Below are 19,661 nucleotides of genomic sequence, written 5' to 3' on the forward strand. Positions count from 1 at the left end.
GAACTTGTCCGCATCTCACCTGAGAGAGCAGCAGGTCCTGCCAATCCAACAATACTTTATGAACACTGACAGGTCCCCTGACTCTCTCTCATTGTTCACAGCTGTTCATTTGTGTGGCTTCGAATCCACGCCTTTGCTTCCCTTTAGAAATGTTTCCGTGGCTCTTGCCGGTCTGTACAAATTCGCAATCGTTCCCTTCGATCTCTGCAGCGCTCCTCCTATATAAAACAGCCATAATGAAACTAGCAGCACGCTTTCGTCCGTTATGCTTAATATTTACTGAGGAAATGGGTTGGAAATGCTTCAAAAGGACCTTGACTTCTAGACCAAAAAACACACACACACACACACAGGAATGCACAAGAACCTGAGGCCTGAAAGTGGGAGGCAGCATCTCTGATTGCAGAGACAATTAGAAATGCTGCAGTGTACTTATTAGACTTGAGTTCCTCTAAGATGCTATTCCTGTCTGGCAAGTCGGCCCCCAGATGGGTACGTTTCAATTACAAGAAAATGAAGTCTAAGCTTCTGAGGAGCACAGAGGGTAATTCTTCATGACTTCCTCAAGGGTTGCGATTCCGCACCGTAGGCCCCAGGCCAGAACAAGATCATATCAAACCACACCAGGTTTTTCACAAAGATTTTTAAGCAATTATTGTTTTCTTCTTTCTTAGAGAAAGTTTTTTTTTTTTATTAATTGGGCATACGAAAAGTTCAGACTGAAATAGGAACTGCAGGTGGCATCGTGGTTAAGGAACCACGAGCGCATGCCCGAGGGTGGTACAATTATCTCTCAGTACATGCCCTTGAGCAAAGTACGTATCCTGAAGTGCACCGTTAAATATACCGCAGTATAAACATGAATGCTTCAGTTAAGCAACAAAATAAAATAAAGTAACTCTAGAAAGCAGAGTGTGGAATAATGATGAGCTGGACTCTGTGTGCGCAGATAATTAGGATGACTGAAGGTGGCAGTGTAATTGATATAAGCTCACTTGCAAATCCCCCCTCCTGGATTCTACCACACGTACTTTGTGCTTGTAACGCTTCAGATTGCCCTTGTTCCTTCTCATTACAGGCCGAGTTTGCGCTGCCTGTGCCGTCTGCACTTAGTCTTCTTCGCAGGCTGCAAAGCAGCGGCTGAAAGGGCCTTCGGCCGCCCGCGGATTGAGGCTGAGGGCCAGCTCTCGGTTCTCGATTGCGGCCCGGGATGAGAATGTACAAATTACTTCCAGGATGCGAAGAACATCAGGAGGTTAAACGGGTTCTCAAAACAAACAAAACAAAAAACCCAAGAAGACGCCAAAATGAGAAGCTGCCAGAATGGACGAGATGTTATTAAAGCAGTGCAGCTCATGCAAAATGTAATCCTTCATATTAACACATGCAGATGACACAGCTTTGGGGTAAAGGCTGCGTGTTTATCAATGACTTTTCTGGCATTTTCTTTGCTGAAGAACGTGTGCTCCGGGGACCCTTGTCCTTTACGGTCCCTCGGTCCGGAATGACCTTTAACCGGCCACAAGGTCATTGTCATCTTGCGCGTTTGCGGCGACCGTCGGTGGCGCGCGGCTGACCTTTTCGCCCCCGGACTGGCCTGGGACCCGCGACCAGGGGCCTTTGTTATGGAATACGAGCCGGGTCTGGCAGCCGGAGCCCAAGCGGGTTTGACAGTCGGCGCACGTCCGCGGCCGTAATGAATTCTGTATGAGGGATTCACACAGGCACACCTTGCGCGGTCTGAGAAAACAAATGGAAATTGCTTCGGAATGCCACGGCTCATATTCATCACATTTTCTCTGTCGTGGTGTTACAGAGAGAGGGATTCGATCCAGGTCCACTCCTATTCCATCTTCACCTGGTATTTCACATGCTGCGCGGCTTCCCTCGGGCCGGCCTGCCACGTGAGCTCCGCTCGCTCCGCTCATTCCATTTGTTCAGGGGGCCCCGCAAGAGAAACGGAGCAGAGAAGGTGGTGACCTCCCGCTCCAGCAGTACCGTGGTAACTTACCGAGAAGAGCCGTTCTCTCCGTTTTTCCTCGCCCAGGACCATGAAGAGGACAGGCGTTGCAGTCATGTCATATGTGGAAAAAATACCCACATCAGCAGTTCCATCAGGTTTGAGGACAACATCCCGCTCAGCCGTGTTAAAGTGTCTCCTAGTGTAGCGTTTACCACGGTGTTCCCAACACTACGTGACCTTCGCAGATCGGCCGGGTTCCTGTTCGCAGGGTGCGTTCCCAGGTGCCGAATTTCTCGTCTGCTGACGCCAGGCTTACAGCCAGAGGTGCCGTTGAAAGGTGTTTTCAGTTTTCCAGCGTTGCAGTGGTGTAACAGGAGCACAAGTTAGCGCACTGGACCCGGTGGCTATAAAGGGGTAAATCAAGGTAAGGTCTGGCTGAGGGCAAAACCAAGAGATGGGCCAATGACGTTAAGTAGAGCAGGGACGACCCAATGCCAGAGACGCAGGCCGGTAGCAGAAGGTTCCACCAGGAAGGTACAGATCAACCTTAATACGTCCACAGGAGTTCTAAAAGTGGCCATTTGGGGACGCTGTCCTAATAACTGTAAACTCTCCATTTTCAGGCACTCTCTTTGGAAGCAGAAAAAAGACAAACGTGATGTATTCAGTTGTTCCCCTTTTATGCTCATAAATCTAGAATTAGCGGCCTGTCACTGAGATGTATGGCCGAGCCAAGAGGAGAACACAGCGTCACTGCTGTCCTCGCCGCTTCCTTGGGCTCCGGTCCTCGGTGTTGCGCTGCCCCCTGCAGGTCACTGCGGCTCCGCTCTCAAAATGGAGCGGCTTTGCACCGACAGGGGGCGCTGTTGACTGCTGGCCGTGTGAAAAGAGGAGTCGTCGTCCACAGCCGGGGGCATGAAGCGAGCGAACGGGAGGTGGCTCTGCGGTCGAGCTCCTCGGTAACTCCGCCCACCGTCTTCCTCTGTCCATCGGCTACTGATCACAGCGTTTACTTTGCTTTACGCTGTTTCCGCACGGCGCGGTGCTCGCGCTCCATCTCGCCTTGTGGAGTCACAGGACGCACACAGACACACGCAGCATCGGGAGCCTCGCGCCTGCAGAAAACGGGCTTTCCGACATGACGGGACACGTCTGCGGGATGCTGGGTATTTCCTCCCTGTGGCCCACTCTCCCACTCCCAGCCATTGTTCCCGAGTCGAGGGGGGGGGCGGGGGGGCCGGGTCGTCCATGGGTTCCCAGCAGCGCCAGGCGCCTCCTGCACATGGAGCACAGGACACAGATGAGGGATGATGTGTTGTGCTGGGGGAGGAATTCCACAGTGTGGGGTAACCTCAGTAGCCCCCCCACAGTGTGGGCTCCACTGATAGGTCACACCCTTCCTTAAATTTATTCCTTTATCTGCGGCAACATTTACGTTAATCTCCACTTTTCTCCAAGACGGCTGACAGTGTGAAGCTACTTACACTGATTTAGCCACTTATACAGCAGGGTCTTTATTACACTATCGGTTCAGGGTAAGTACCGTGATCATTTGTGATCATCTGATCATACGGTGGGATTTGAACCTGCAGCTTCTGAGTCCAAAGGCAGAAGCCCCAACCGCTGTGGTGCCTGCTGCCCTTTGCACCCCCCACTCGTGGGAGAAACGTGTGGACAGAGGATCACAGTGATGGTCTGTTATTCAAACCCAGGTGCACAGGTGCCACCCGCCCTCTGTAAAAACCAACACGCTCGTGACCACATATGGTTGCGGTGCAGTCCTGAGAGCAACCCCACATCACTATGGTGTTTGCCCAGAAAACACACGGCCAGCCTAGGTGGAGAGAAACACAAATCAGAGCTTTACTATGGTCCATGTGAACTGTGGGGCCATCGCCTTCAACTCAAAGGATCCAGGTTTGAATCACACTTCCTGCTGTAGTGCCCTTGATCAAGGTACTTACCTTGAACTGATAAAGTAAAAATGACCATGCTGTGTAAATGGGTAAATCGGTGTAAGTCATTTTGGAGGAAAGTGTCATGTAAATAAGGTTAACATTATTATTATTATTATTACTCCAGCAAGTACAAAGAGACCGTAACTGACATGTTCACACTGTGGCTGTGCGGTCCAGTCCGGTCCTGCGAACTAGACACGGTCTCATTACAGAACTTGGGTTCGTTTCTTCCGATCACGTGACGAGTGATGTCATTTCTTATTCATACAGCAAAACAGAGCAACTTACTTGTATAGCTTCAATAGGCCCAAATTAAAATTAATTAATGAGACGGTTGCGGGGGTCGGGGTGGGTGGGGGGGAGCTGGAGTTAAATAAATGTGCCCCGCAGGCGCCCTGGAAACGAACGCGATCACAGTGGGTCGCACAATTATGTTAATTGGCTCAAGTTTACAAACTAGGGAACATGTTTAATTGCACTGTGCAGTCATAATGAGTGATATTTGCATATTCAAATTGGGATCAGAATGAAACTTCTACCTCCACTGACCTCATTGCTTTTTGCCCCTAAAGGCTGAAAGACTAAAAGATATAACACTATTCCCCCACCCCCCCAAGTCAAAGTGGCATGTTGACAAATGTCTGCCCCCCCTCCCCCACTCCCTCACTTGCATTAGCAAAGTTAACCGTCATCTGCTTTCATTGCGGACAAAGCGCTACGTTTCCCAAAAGAGGAGAGAAGTGGTCGGGTCCTTCCAGGATTCTCTAAGCTTACAGTCCCCCCCACCCCACCCCACCCCACCCCACCCCACCCCACCCCAAGGCCCGTCTCTGAGCCCTGCGTGCGAACCGTGGGCGAGGACAGGTCTGCACTGCTATACTGCTGAACGAACGAAAGGTGCGCGGCAGCGAGTGGTCCAGTGGTCACGGTCAGCAACGTCTTCATCTCCATGGCAACATCCCAGGCACAGACAGGAACCGATTCCAGGTCGCCCTGACCGCGTGGATCCAACCGAACTCTGTTCTCAGTCAGGGACAATGACAGGCAGGCTGGGAGGGGGCTTGTATCAGCTGGGGGGGTCACCTCCCCTTCCCCCGTTGCTCTATAATTGGCAGGAAATGGCTAACAATGGCTGCCTTTGCAGAGGCTCCCCAGTCGAGTACATGGTGGCTTCCTGGAGGGTGTGGGGGACCTGTGTGTCGAACCCCCGCGCACGGCAGCAAATCGGTTTGGCAAATATGGGACTTACACACCTTCTCTCACCGGGACCCACCTGTAGGTGTCACACCAGCGTTGTTTCCTGGGAAAGTGGAGAAAGCGGATTGGAGGTTCACTGCACTCGATCGGGTCGGGTCGGAGAGGACGAGAGCAACTGAGTGCGACAGCAGGGGGCGTAGTGGTCACAGCTGCTGCCTGTGGACTCAAAAGACCTGGGTTTGAATCCCACCTCGAGTCAGTTTGAAGAAAAGTGTCAGATAAGTGTAAATACTGGCCACCAGACGCACCCGCAAAGCCCTTGACCATACTGCACTAGAGACCGCAGAATCGACCTGCTCTCTGTGTTCAATTGCTCTGGGACCGCGGGGGTCGACCAACTTCCCGACCGCGCTGCTGACCGACGCTTGCTAACAATAGGTGGCAATTGGTGGAAACGGCGTCTCTGTCCAGACAAAGTGGGACTCACCCGCCGTCAGTCGTCCCACGTCCCTCAGGGCCTTTGTGTCGGCCCGCCGGGGAGGACCACCCTGAGGCGCGGTGAAGAATGGAGCTGGCAAAGGGAGACTGCGAACGTGACCGCTGCCCGCCAAGCCCCACCTGCAGCACACGCTCGCAGCACAGGGCCAAATTTCCCCATGGAGGACGCTGTCCAAGCGGGACCGCTGACCCAAGACGTGCTTCGATAACAGAAGAGCGTCTGCAGTGTCCTGGATTCACTGACCAGTCAGTCCTCCTTTCTCGAGGTGGGGGGAAGGGGGGCAATGGATTTGAGCATGCAGAAGCTGCAGGATGCTGGGATTGGAGTGTCCTTCGCTGCCACGGCGGAGGGCAAGAAGAGTTCAGCACGACCGCACTGCGCTTAGTGGTGTCGCGTCCCTGTCACTTTGGACTGGATCCTACGTTTACGGTCGTTGACAGTAGAGTAACAAACAATCCCCAGTGTTTAACTGCCTCCTCATCACTTATTTCCTAAAATAGTCAATCAATCACTCACCCACCTATTGCTCCCTGAGGTGAGAGGTGGCAGCAAGGAGCACCCCAAGAGAAGAGGAGTGTGGGACCGCCCTGATTCAACTCGCTTCCACAGCGTTTACGGCTCATGTTTGCGCCAAACACTCCGCGCCGGACAGCAGTTTGTGAAAACAGCGGGTTTTGATTTTCTCTCAGGGTAAAAGAGTTTCACTTTTAATAGAGACTGAAGTTCATAACTTCTATAAAAAAAGTAAAATGCTGAATATTTTCAATTTTTTACCGCAAGGTCCCTGATGTTTTACAGTAGATAACCAGCAAATAATTCAAGGGGTATCTGCGGTGTTGTATGTGTGGTAAAAGTGGTGGTAAAAGTGGTGATAAAAGTGACTCTGGAGTTACGAACAACCTGAGGTTGGGACTGGGGGGGCCGTTCCTAGTGTCAGATCTACTAAGAACAGGCTCACACCTGATGAGGGGCGATGAGAGCCCGGAGCTCCGCAGGCCGGCACGCGCTCCTTCGCCGTCATCATCATCACCTCGGCACGTTCACAGGAAACGACCGGCCGGTGACTAAAGACGGGCCGTTGGCAGGCGTCTCACGCACGTGTTTCGGACGAGGCCGCCAGCCTGGGATTATCTCATCGTACGCATCTCATCACGGCTGAAGACATTGTGTTTGTGTGTGTGTGTGTGGGGAAGTGCAACACCTGTATGGCGTGTGTCCCGCCCAGATAATTCCTGCTTTTGATGTAGCACTAAGGAACATAAAGGGACAACTTCCAGAACTTTCCGAGCTCTCGACGCGTCGCGAACTTCAGATGCTGCTGTTTTACTGTTTACATTTACTGTTTGCATACTGTTTACCGTGTTGGGTCAGAATGAGCCCTGAATGCAGCTGCAGGCGCTTTTTGGAGACACACACATACACACGCGCACACGACACACAGGGAAACACACGGGATCTGCGTGTCCCACACGTGTTCCTACTCAGCGCTGATTAAAGCTCATGTGGCTGCACTTGTGGGCACAAACGGAAGCACTTTGGCAGAATTAGCAGGCGACCGGGGCCCGGACAAACACAGGGTGACACACGCACGCGCACACACACACACACACACACACACACACACACACACATACACACACACGGCTTGGCGTGACACTGAGCCGTTAGGGTTCAAACACGCTTGCCCTCCCCCTCCCTGTCGAGTGTAGAGAACACGGACGACTGCGAGGGATTTAAAAAGTCATCAGTCATACGTGTGTGTCGAACCCCCTGCCCCCACCACCAGATGGCACACCAGGCGTGGCCCCCCAGGGAGGATAAGGGTAGCGAACCCATGTGCACTGGGAACACATGGCGCCTCCTTGTTAACTTTCCCCAAGGGGGCGCCGTCAACAGGGTCGCAGCAGGTGAGCGAACGGCACAGCGGTGCAGCGGTGACACACCTGTCCGCTTTACGAGGGGCTTGTGGAAGTGGGGGGGCTGACGGTCTTTAACATCACATCACATCCCATAGTGGCGCGGGGGGGCACCCTCGGGTCTCTGCTGTGTGTGATGACTCAGGCCGGTGAGGCGTGTGTGATGACTGCAAACGTTTCAAAAAACCCCACATAGCGAGCGTGTTCCGCCCATCAGGCCACGCCCCCCATCCCTCCCCGGTGTCGGGCTCTTTCATGACACCATCTAGCTGGTGATCTCAGACAAGTTATGACTGTTTTCTCGGTCGATGGGCGTGGTGGGCGTCTGCCCATTGGGTCGGGGAGGAGCGGGACCCCTCGTCGTCTCTCGTGTCGCACAGTGGCGTCCTGATGGCGTCTGTCCAGCACGAGCTCATTGAGGGTCATTCTTGCCGGATGTTTTCGCCACTATTTTACGGGGTTCTGGTACAATAGGGGTCCCCGGAAGGAGCCTCCCAATTCCACCGCAGGCCCTCGAGGCACAACATCTGTCTTCTTCCTGTTACAGCAGGTCATCGAAACGTATCCCTCACCCCCACTAGCCCACTGACCCACTTGTCCTGATCGCAGTCCTGCAGCCCAGGTCACTGGTGTGCACTGTCCCTTTAAGAGACCCTGGACTCTTTAATGAACTATTGCAATAATGGTGGGGGGGGGATGGTCCGGTGGCGCAGCAGGTTTGGCCGGGTCCTGCTCTCCAGTGGGTCTGGGGCTCAAGTCCAGCTTGGGGTGCCTTGTGACAGACTGGTGTCCCGTCCTGGGTGTGTCCCCTCCCCCTCCAGCCCTACGCCCTGTGTTGCCGGGTTAGGCTCCGGCTCACCGCAATAAGCGGCTCCACCCAGTGTGTTCGTGTATAATAATGTGATGACACGATGAAGGCAAACGCTATACTAAGTCGATGGTTTTTGTTCAAAGAAATGACCCCACGAGTCACTCTATTTTTACATTAGTAAGGGTGGGCGTACAAGTAAGAACTTAATCCCACACCCTTCTGGATACAAACCCAGCTCCTTAAACATGAAGCCACCTGCTGGCCTTGAGAGGTACAGCTCAGGGAGTTAATCTTGAGTCATCAGTGATGGACCCACATCTTAGAGGGGCAGGTGGCGCTGCCTTCGCACATCAGAGGCTCGGCGGCTTTGACACCAGAGGGGGTGTTACTCGCGGCCCTTTGGTTCGAGCCGCCGCCGCCGTTGCTGCGCGAGGTGACGGAATTCCCCGTCGCCGTATCAAAGCACCTTGAGCCGCTCTCCAATTTTGCCTGCATTGAAGCAGCTTGTTTGAGTCGCAGATTTACGACTCCCAGTTTTGAACCCGTGCCCACAGGGCGCACGGCCTTCTGCTTTCAGCGCCGAGTTCAAAATGAGCGGAGAAGCCGGAGGATCAGAAAAAAAGCAGGTGAAGAAACGAGTCCGCAGTGCAGCTAAGGACAGAAAGAAGGTCCAGAACCTGGACGCTGCTCCACACACAGCTTGAGACACACACACACACACACACACACACACACACACACACACGGTGAACTTTCATTTCCAGCGCTTTGAGCAGCAGCCAATCAGAGCGAGCCGAACGCCCGCTGCCGGCCAATGGGAGCGCGAGCTGTGTCCGAAAGGAAGGCCCGCGACGAAGGTGCAGGTGGGTTCAGCTCAGAGAGCAAAGTCGGCAAAAACATGGTAAAACATGGTGCGGTGCTGTAAATACACGCAATAGTCAAGCATCAGTCACATGCGGTACAAAAAACAGTTGTGCCGTTACCGTGACGCCCCATGTTGGAGGAAGTTGCTTCGTAGTTATTTGGATTAAAACACTTTTTACTCACTTACGACACAGTGTTTATTCAGCCGACCGAGCCGTAAACACCGGGGAAGCGAGTTGAATTGAGGCGGTGCCGTGGCTCCCGTGTTCATCCACACCCCCGACGAGGAGGATGGAGATGAGCTTGAAGCCCTGCGGTTCTGGGAGGAAAACGGCCCGTGATCAGCGCGGTCGGGGCTACAGGAAGTGGAAGTCGGGTTCGAGGGAGCGGTACCGCGTGTCGCAGTATGTGCGAGTGGCAGAAAGCGGCTCCGCTCTGTGCCCCGACACACCCCCCGTCAGACACTCGGGTGCGAGAGGCAGCTCTCTGAGCTCTGGGCTCACATCCCAGCTCCGAGGTGTTTTCCTGCAGGGGGTGGATGTGTGGGTTCGCATCCCCCTCGTCCCGAGCTCCTCTGCCATGTCCTCACGTCTGCAGTCCGAGCAAGTCACGGAGACGTGTTTGGCTCCCCTTTGAAGTGCCCCACCCCACCAGGCGGCTCCTTGTTCATATCCCTCCCGCCTCCTTGACATCAGGCAGACAGGAAGCGTGGAGGTGGTGTGTTTGTAGACCGTTCACGCACGCGCACGCACGCAACCGCTTGTCCCATATGGGGTTGTGATGAGCCAGAGCCAAACCCAGCAACACAGGGCGAAGGGCTGGAGGGGGAGGGGACACACCCAGGGCGGGACGCCAGTCCATCGCAAGACACCCAAAGTGGGACTCAAACCCCAGACCCATTGGAGAGCAGAACCCGGTCCAACCTACTGCACTACCGCGCCACCGTGACCCCCCCATTTGTAGACCCGCAGAGTCTTATTAATAACTTATCTATTGATCAATGACAAAAGTGCATCACTAATCAATAGTACAGTTTAATTGGCTGTTCCCTCTCCTGAAGGCACTGTATTTTTGCAGTAATGGACCATACTCTGTGTGTGTGTGTGTGTGTGTGTGTGTGTGTGTGTGTGTGTTGCTCCGCTCCCAGCATGCCTTGGCTTGCCCCATGTGACAGCCTCCCTCCGAATCGCAGCTGGTCACAGGTCCTGATCATGGTCTCACTCTTAAGGAGGCAGACGAATCGAACGCGTACTGTACCGTACCACAGTAAGTTACACTTCAGGGTGACGGCAGGGGGTTCAGACCCGTAACCCCCCATAGAATATTTGGGAGTGCAGCACCCCCCAGAGTAGCCTCATGTTCTGCAGCTGACAGTCCACAGAAGTGTGTGTGTGTGCGTGTGCGTACGCTCACTGTTTGTGCTCCATTGCTGTGGTCATGGCCCGTTTCACCACGGTCACTTTCGGAAAGGAGGGACTTTGCACACTGCGATCAGGTTCCTGCAGCAAGAGCCCAAACGTGTCGATACGCAGAGATCAGCCAGTCGTCCGCAGCGCTGCTGACCAGCAAGGGGCCCCTGGGGGCCAAGAGGGTTGGAACACACTCGTTGGGAGCGCCCAGCTGATGTCGAACCTGCGCCACTTTGCTCAATTGCAGTTCCTCAGATCGATCAACGGCTTTCGGCAAGATCATCAATATGGTGCAGGATCTCTTCTGGAAACTTCTCCCGGTAATTATTGGGTTCAATACTCACCATGTTCGGCACACCTGGTTTGTTTCTCCTTAATTCATTCTTCATTTCAGTCGCCGACTCTGTGTTGGGCGTCACCTCCGCGCTCCCGTGTCCAGCGGTCCTGCTGCTCCAAAACCTGTACAAGTGTTCACACCCCCAGACTCCCAGGTTTCACCACATTGGCTTCCGATACATTTCACTGCGCCTTTCCAACCCTCGTCATGGCAAAAACACACTTTCACGTCACACCGGAGACATAGTCTTACAAAGGAGTGTTGAATTATATATATAATACTCTAAATTTCGGAGAGCAGAAGTATTCACACCCTTCAATGCAACACTCCGGAAACAGCTGTGATGCAACTTATATTCATTTTTCTCCAAACAAACTTACAATAATTTACCTATTTATACAGCTGGGTAATATTTCTTTGGGAGCAGTTTAGGGTAAGAGTTCTACAGCTGGAGGTGGGATCTGAACCTGTAACCTTTGGGTCAGCACTTCCAAAAGGCAGCAGATCTCACCATTATTTTATTACTTTTTATCCTCCGCTGACACTTTTATCCAATGGATCAAAATTTATCCCACTTACAGCCATTTATCCCATGCAAACAGCTGGATATTCGACTGAAGGAAAGTAGGTGTTGCTAAAGGTACAATGACAGGGAACCTCCTGGGCTTTGAACCAGCAGCCTTCGGGTTACAAGCAAGTCCTGAACTGCTGTGTGTTTTACCAACCATTAAGAGAAGAAGGAGCCGTGGAGGGAGGGTCAAGCACCCCTGCCCCACACACACACACACACACACACACACGGTCCTCCTTTTGTCGGGACACGGACCCCCTGCGCTCATTAGCAATTTAAAGGACCGCGATCCATAGCATCGACACGCATGTAAATTAGCGCTGGAAGGAGAAGCGTGTCCCGGGGGGGCGCAATGACAGCCGCCATCCATCTCCTGGTGCGGTCCCGTCCTGCGGCCCCTGCGTCCAAACGCGGTCATCCATGTGTCCGCAGTGTCTGAGATGTCCGCTGGGGTCCAGGGTACCATGTGTCCTCCAGTCCAGCTCCACTGCTTCACCAGCCGTGGACTCAGTGTGTGTGGAGCGTAACGGAAGGTTTGCTGAGCTGCTTACACTGATCTACCCATGTATGTAGCAGGGTGCATTTTTACTGGTACGGAGGTACTATAGCAGGAGTTGGGATGTGATCCCAGGACCATCTGACCATAAGGCTCTAACCACTAGGCTGCCTGTACAAGGTTACCTCTCAATGTGCTCCCACCTCCTCCCCCCCGCTGTCATCATGTTCTTAAAGTTCCTCTTTGTTGGAGGCGGGGCTCTGCTCTGCCTGGACCCTGAGCGGCGATTCGCACCTGTGCTGCTGCATGATGGGAAGCGATGGTGTTACACAGGGACAGGACCACATACCCCACAGTGCTTCCCCCATCAGTACTTTGCATTTGTGACGACGGGTGTTAGTGATGTGGGCGGAGCCTCGCATTCCTGCATCCAATGAGAGAGGTGAAAGGTGTGCTAATGAAGCGGGGTTATGACAGCCCCTCCACCGTCCAGATGTTTCTTGTGTTACATTTCAGATCGTGGTTCCATTCGGCCCGAATGCAACTATTAATTAGCATCATAACTAGTGATTAAGTTATCATTCTCATTTGAGAGATGGGAAATAGCAAAAAAAAGAGTGACCACTGGGGGGTGTGGTGATAAAACACTATGTTGTGTCTGTGGTAAAGGGACAAAAGTACATCTTATACCCCCCAACCCCCCCAGACCAGTGTTGTCCCCACAAGAACTTAAGAAGACAAAGCAATAAACAAACAAACAAACAAACAAAAAGCCTGTGACCCTGGATGACCTTACCGGGGTCATGAGTGTAAGAAGCCAAAAGGTTACAAAACTATTGCTACATTTAACGGTGGGGGGAATATGGGAAATACAGTAACAATGGAGGAAATATGGTACTTTTTGAATTGTGTTACAAAAAAGTGGTTCCCGTGGTGTGAAGGACCCTCAGCCCACCCGTAACACGGAACCCTTAACCGCACTACGCTGTGACCCCTGATGCTAGAGCACCTGCTTCTCCGTGTTATTTATTTAATGACGCGCCTCTGCACTTACTCAGTGTGACTTGAAAGGGTTACAAATCACAGAGTAAAACACAGTAAATGTGCTTTGCTACAGCAGCTCTGGCTCCATTATGGGATTAATCCATTACTGTGTGCTGGAGGATTCTGGGAAAACTGATGCCTTCGGGGCAAGAGAAGAGACCCGTGGGCGGGGCATCATTAGCGCGGTGGCTAACGTCTGCTGGGGGGGGGGGTCATATGTTCGGACGTGTGTGTGTGTGTGTGTGTGTGTGTGTGTCTCTCTCTCTCTCTCTCTCTCTCTCTCTCTCTCTCTCTCTCTCTCTCTCTCTCTCTCTCTCTCTCTGTCTCTCTGTCTCTCTGTCTGTCTGTCTGTCTCAGTCTCAGTCTCAGATGAGTCCACCACTTGCCCCCTGGCTGTGTCAGGGCCTCGAACCCCACCATGAGTCAGCATCCCCCAGGGTGTCCTCACTGTGCTCTGACGTGGACTGGACATCCGGCCCAGGTGTGTCAACACAGGTGAGCAGGACAGGAGCTGAGAGATTGGGGGGGGGGTGTCTGGAGCACAAACACACACATACGCACGCACTCATACCACACCTGAACCATCTGACTGCACCGCAAACACACACACACATATTTTTCTCCGACTGCAACGTATCAATAAATTGATTGATTTTCACCCTCATCGATTAGGAGTTTCTTAAACTCTTTTAATAATCTTTTATTAAATTGTACTTTGTTAAAATTTCCTTCTGCAGTTCAGCGGTTCTGCTGTGTTGCTCCGACAGTGTAGGGTCCCCGTGGCCCCGGGGCCTCTGCACCGCAGCTCTGGACCTCCCGACGCAACGACACGCGTGTTTCCCGTGTTCTGTGTCCTCGTCACCCTGGCAAATGGGGCTGATTGCAGAGGGGCCTGCACCATGTTTTTACCCTGTTTGCTGTCGTTTTCTCTCCTCTCACCCAGCTGTGGTAATGGGGATGAGCACCTTGCGGGGGGGGGGGGGGGTCTATAATCACCACCCCAGTGTCCTCAGCAGGACGTCCTCCTCTTCCTCGTCTGTACTTCGTTTTACAGCTTTTAAAAACACTTCCATTTGTGCCTCGCACGAGAAAACACACCTTTCACCATGCTTCACCATGTTTACCCGAGGAAACTTCTCTCCCCACCCCCATCCCTGTGCGCCGGGTTTTTTCGACATGGGAAAGCCCCGGTGTGAGTGAGACGCGGCGGATGCAGACGGTCAAGCTCCGCCCCCTCCCTGGCTCTGCATCAGAGGGACGGCGAGATCACAGGGCCTCGGATGACGGCGCGCGGGGACCCGACCCCAGAACCCCCTGCCTGCCGCTGCCGCAGACCCCACCTCCCCCACCCGCAGGACGGAACTGTTTCCCTCATGCGGGTGGCGGGACGTCTCGTCAGGGCGATCAGGAGAAGCCCCCATCGTACCCTGTTTTGGATCCGCTCGACGGAGCGAAGGTGTCCAAGTGCCGGGGGGACGGGGAGATGGTGAGATGGAGAGGAGCTGCGGCCAGGGATCCGGTGTCTCGGGATTTTTCGACACACCTGAGCTTGAGCCTCGAACCCGCGGAACCCACGGAACAGCGCAGCTGCAGTGAATCCCGGCTAAGCAGTTAGTTACAAAGTGGAAGTGGAGAGCGACCCCAACACCTACTGTCCACCGTCTCCGAGGCCTCCTGCTTGGGAAGTTGACTGTGTCTCAGGAGAACGAGGCCCAAAAGAAAAGGAATCTCTGCCCTGGGAACCTGGACACACACACACACACACACACAGGCTAACACATGTCTTTGGACTGTGGGAGGTAACCAGAGCACCCAAAAAAACCCACATGAGCACGGGGAGAACAAGCAAACTCCACACAGACTGAGTCAGAATCGATTCCACATCCAAACGCAGAGCCTCCGAGATGCAAAGGCACCGGCACTACCTGCCGTTCAACCCGACCCGGCGCTCACACGCTGCGCTGAATCACACACACACACAGTATTTGACAGGAATGAGGAGACAAAGCGCAGAACAGGAAACGGCAGGTGAGCAACGAAAAGGATTTTATTTCTCAGGTGAGCGAGCCCCGCGCTCCACACGGGCGTGAAACAGAGCGGGGGAAACACATTCGTCACGGCACACGCGTGACACTCCGCCACTGAATAACTCCTGTCCTCAAACCTTTTTCATTTTGAATATTCATCTTCAAAAAATATATTCTCAAATAAATAAATATCTAAAATAAATATATATGTCCAGGGGAAAAAAAGCATAAATAGAAGCCTTTGAAATGGAAACATCTGTGAGTCTCTTTCCCGGGGATTTCCCAGAGTCCTTTGCATAGTCCCGCCAGGTGTCGGGTCGCTTCACTACAATTCCTTCACAGTTCTCCTGGGAGCAGTGCATGTCCAGCGTCCAGCGTCCGGCGTCCGGCGTACTGTGGTACCAAAGTTAAAAGAGCGCAATCCGGCAGATCCTCCTCGTCTCTCTCCCCCCTACGAGGCACTGAGGTCGAACCCCAGCTCGCGTGGGGTCAAATTGCAGCCCACGCCTGAGTCCCACACAAAAGCCACCCGCGAGGGTCAAGGGTGCGACGTCCAGCCGTACGGCTCTGCGGTCCTCGCACCCGAGCGCATTACAGTCCACGGGCCCCTCCGTCATGTCCCACCTCACTCCCACCCGTCCCAGCGTCCCCTCTGGCCTTCAGCTGCCCTGCAGAGTCTAGATGCCCCCGTCCTGGGTTTCCATGGAAACAAGGAAGCTGCCGCGGGCGGCGCAACCTCAGCTGGGTCCCAGGATGTCTGCGTAGAGTTCCGGAACCCGCTCGGGGTCCACGGGCCGCGGCAGGAAGTGCGTGAAGCGCTGGTGGCGTCGTGACCTCGCGCCATCTCTCGACGTGCCGTCCTTGTTCAAGGCCACAAAGTAGTACGTGCCGCGCTCCCCGTGCCGGTACAGGTTCGAGGAGTACGTGTTGTACCAGTTCTCCTCAAACTGCTCGCGGAAGACGCACTCGGCGGTGAGCTTCTCCTGCAAGGGGACAGAGGGACGGCTGGTCAGAGACCTTCACGGGAGACACTTCCACAAGAGCTCCGACACTCGGGGGGGGGGGGGGTTGTGCGCCACCTGCTGGCCGATACAGGTATTGACGAGTTTGACAGGAGAGAAAGAGCTAATGAATGGAGTTTGAAAACACCTTGGTCCATATTTCTCACGCCACTAAAAGTAAAAAGGTGAGCAGATACTGAGATGGTACCTCTGCACGACCCCTGGAATCCAAGGGGACGGTTTCTTACATTATTACAGTGCTTCTTATTAACACAGGCTTGTGCATGAGGGACTGTGCTATGCTGGGCTGTGCTGGGCTGTGCTGCTCACAGGGGTATTTTACCACTGAGACACGGTACTGTACTGTACTTACCGAGCCATAGAGCTCTCCTCGGTCGTTCATGCCCAGGTACAGGCCGGTGTCCACTCCACGGATGCTCACCAGTCCCACAGCCAGGCTGATGAACTCCAGGATACCTGTGGGAACAAGGAGCGGTGATTTCGGGTCTCTCTCTCCACACCTCACACTTATTCAAACAGACACACACACACACACCATTTCCCTTTGCTTGGGGCATTAAATTTATATATTGCATACATATCGTGAATTAATTCTTTAAATAAACGCACAGGTGCAATAAAAGAGTTTTACAGAAACATTATTATATACATACGTACATACATATTTGTAAATATTGAGTGCATTAAAGATCAATTAAAGACATGAATGTAACGGGTGGTGACATAAAATAAGAGGGAATAAACACTTAAATGTAACGGATGGTTATATAAAGTAACACGCAACGAGCGCACATGTTCAGCACGCGCGGCGGCAAGAATAAGAGCAACACGGGGGACGCGGCGGTGCCCACGGCGTGGCCCACGGTACTGACCGAACCTGCTGTGGTCCCTCCTCGTGCCCCGCACCGTGCCGTCCGGCAGGATCTCCAGGTGGAAGCCGGTGCGACAGTACAGCTGCCTCCTGCGCAGGACGCCCTCCATGTGCGCCAGGTCCGGCGCCGCGCTACGCGACAGCCGCTCTGCCGCGGGTGCCAGGTGCTCGTGCAGCAGGGGGAGGGTGGCCCCGGTGGGCGCCATGCCCAGGTGGGGCCCCAGCGCGAGCCCGTCCAGCTCCAGCCCCTGGAAGAAGGGGCCCACCTCGCTCACGGGACCCATTGCCATCGGCAGGAAGAGGCGAAAGTGTTCGCGCGCGTTGCGCTCCGCGTGCCGATGCGTGCCACTGCCAGTCCCGCGCGCCAACTGCAACTCTGTCGTCGATGTCGCTCGCGCGCGCCTCGCGCCCCGTCGCCGCTCCCTCGTGCGCTCCTGCGGAATGAAGCGGTCACCCCGCGCTCCCTCTTTAAGTACGCGCTCTATGTAAATTGGCTCGAGACGTATTCTAATGAGGCTCTTTGTGGATCGTCTCGAGCGAAACTCGTGGATCCCCGCGCGCTACCGCCTTTGATGTGAACTTCTCACCTGGATGATGAGCAGGTCCCTCGCGCTGGAGGTGGTGGTGGTCGGCGGGGGGGTTCGCGAGCAGCGCTGTGCCTTCCAGCCTCGCGCATGAAGGATGAGGGTCCGAGGAGTCCTCAGATAGGAGCATCAGCACAGGGAGGCATGCGTGGACCCTTGGTTCCAGGAGCTGCTGCAGCAGGTGGGGGGTGGGGGGCGGTACTCCGAGTGCACAACCCCCCAACCACCCCCGCCCAACCAGCGCAGTGTTCAGTTTCATGTGAAACTAGGAGCTGAAACCCTGAGCGCCTCTTGTAGCCCAGCAGACTGATGAAGGACATTGAGTGATGAGTGAGGGAACATCTGGAGATGGGACACTGAGGACATCTGGAGATGAGACACTAGGGACATCTGGAGATGGGACACTGGGGACATCTGGAGACGAGACACTAGGGACATCTGGAGATGGGACATTTGGAGCTGACACTGCAGAAGGACTCGAAGCTCCACAGGTCTGGGATGAGCGCGGTGAGGAGGACAAGGAGGAGGAGGAGGAGGACCCTTCGACAATCAAAGAGCTGTTAGTGGAACCCGTGCCAAATCGCACTGCTGAGTGCAGGGCCGAAATCCCCCCCGCTCCCCCCCTCCCCCACGCCTTCCTTCACATGCAGGTGTGATTCATGCGACCCGACTTCTGTCATAACCCTGTAATGTGGTGCACTCCAAAACAAGCATCAGAGAGCACCACGGAGGTGTGTGAGCCCATCTGCGCAGATGCTGTCAGTGGCGAGTCAAACACACACTGATCAACCGCCCCCCCCCACTTTGAACAGCACAACCCTGATGGAGTCGTCAAAAAATCAAAGGGCCGCGATCAAAGTGGCGAAAGCGGAACCTCCGAGCTGCTCGTGTTTCACACACCGTCACTTATCAGCGGCACAACAGGCAGCAACCGGCCTCATTATGACCGCTCTGCTCCTCGAACCCTCGCAGTATCGCCCTGAACGTGCTGTGTCACATGACTCTCATGAAACTCAGTGGTGCAGGGAGCCCTTGATGAACAAACGACTATTTAACGAGGTCAGCAGAAGAACAATGGGAATATGAAGGAGATAAGAGAGCGAAACCAGAGCGGCCCAGCGATCTGGGGGTGTTCATTGCTGGGGGGGTTACACACCCAAAGCGCTGCGCCTTCGCTGCAGTGCTCCGCATCGATTCCTGCAGGATTCGAACCCCAGCGCGTCCTCAGGAGGCCATCGACCAGCTCGCGCCCACACATTGCTGATCCATCAGCAGAAATGTCCACGGAGGGCCTGTCCCTCCCCCGCCGCCCCCACCACCCCCACCTCCCCCGCCCTCATTAGTATTTATGATTCCCCCAAATACGTTAAAACGAAATCAATGTAGCCATTACTCCACATGAAGATGGATGGTGGAGAGCGAAGGTGTCAGATGCTCCGGGTTCTCGAGAAGGTGGAGCGAACATGTGTTTGGTCAGATAGATAGATAGATAGATAGATAGATATACTTTATTGATCCCACAAGGGAAATTATGTCAGATGTTCTTACGCTTATTTATTTACCTGATGCTTTTCTCCAAAGCAACTTACAGTGTTTACTTACTGACAGTTATTTACCATTTTACAGCTGGGTCATTAATTCAGGGTAAAGTACCTGTACCGGAGGTGGGATTCAAATCTACAACTTTTGGGTCCAGCTCTAATCACCTGTTGTCCCCCTTCTTCCTTAATAACTGTGTCTCATCCCACTTGGGGTTGGGTGGGTGGTGGGGGGAGGGGCGCACTGTGCAGGTAATCAGCCGCTAATAAACACATAAACAATATGTCATCATCATATCAGTGTGAGGGTTTCTTCCAGTTTCTGTTGCTTTCAGGCCCATTTGGACTGTTGAGGAAACGGCTGATTGATTTAACATCTCTGTGTCTATAGAGTCTGCGAGGGGGGGGAGGGGGGCACTAGGAAGCACAAATCCACCTTTTGGAAAAAAAATGTTTGGTTCGTCTTGGTTTAACTGTTCATGCTATGGTCAGTAATTTGTACACACACACACATATATATATCTATGTACACAGAATTCTTATTATATTGTATT

At 53.6% G+C, this 19,661-nt stretch overlaps 1 protein-coding gene across 1 annotated transcript; it reads right to left on the minus strand.

Moving 5' to 3' along the window:
• Nucleotides 1–15,829: 15,829 nt before the first annotated feature.
• On the minus strand, nt 15,830–17,286 carry fgf20a (fibroblast growth factor 20a). Its single transcript, XM_018735713.2, has 3 exons — nt 16,987–17,286; nt 16,467–16,570; nt 15,830–16,075 (listed from the first exon to the last, which is right to left on the minus strand). The coding sequence occupies exons 1-3, from the start codon at nt 17,273–17,275 to the stop codon at nt 15,830–15,832; spliced, it is 639 nt and encodes a 212-aa protein (XP_018591229.2). The 5' UTR covers nt 17,276–17,286.
• Nucleotides 17,287–19,661: the final 2,375 nt, after the last annotated feature.

This window comes from Scleropages formosus, chromosome 16 (genome assembly GCF_900964775.1).
Source record: "Scleropages formosus chromosome 16, fSclFor1.1, whole genome shotgun sequence".
NCBI classification, from domain to species: Eukaryota; Metazoa; Chordata; class Actinopteri; order Osteoglossiformes; family Osteoglossidae; genus Scleropages; species Scleropages formosus.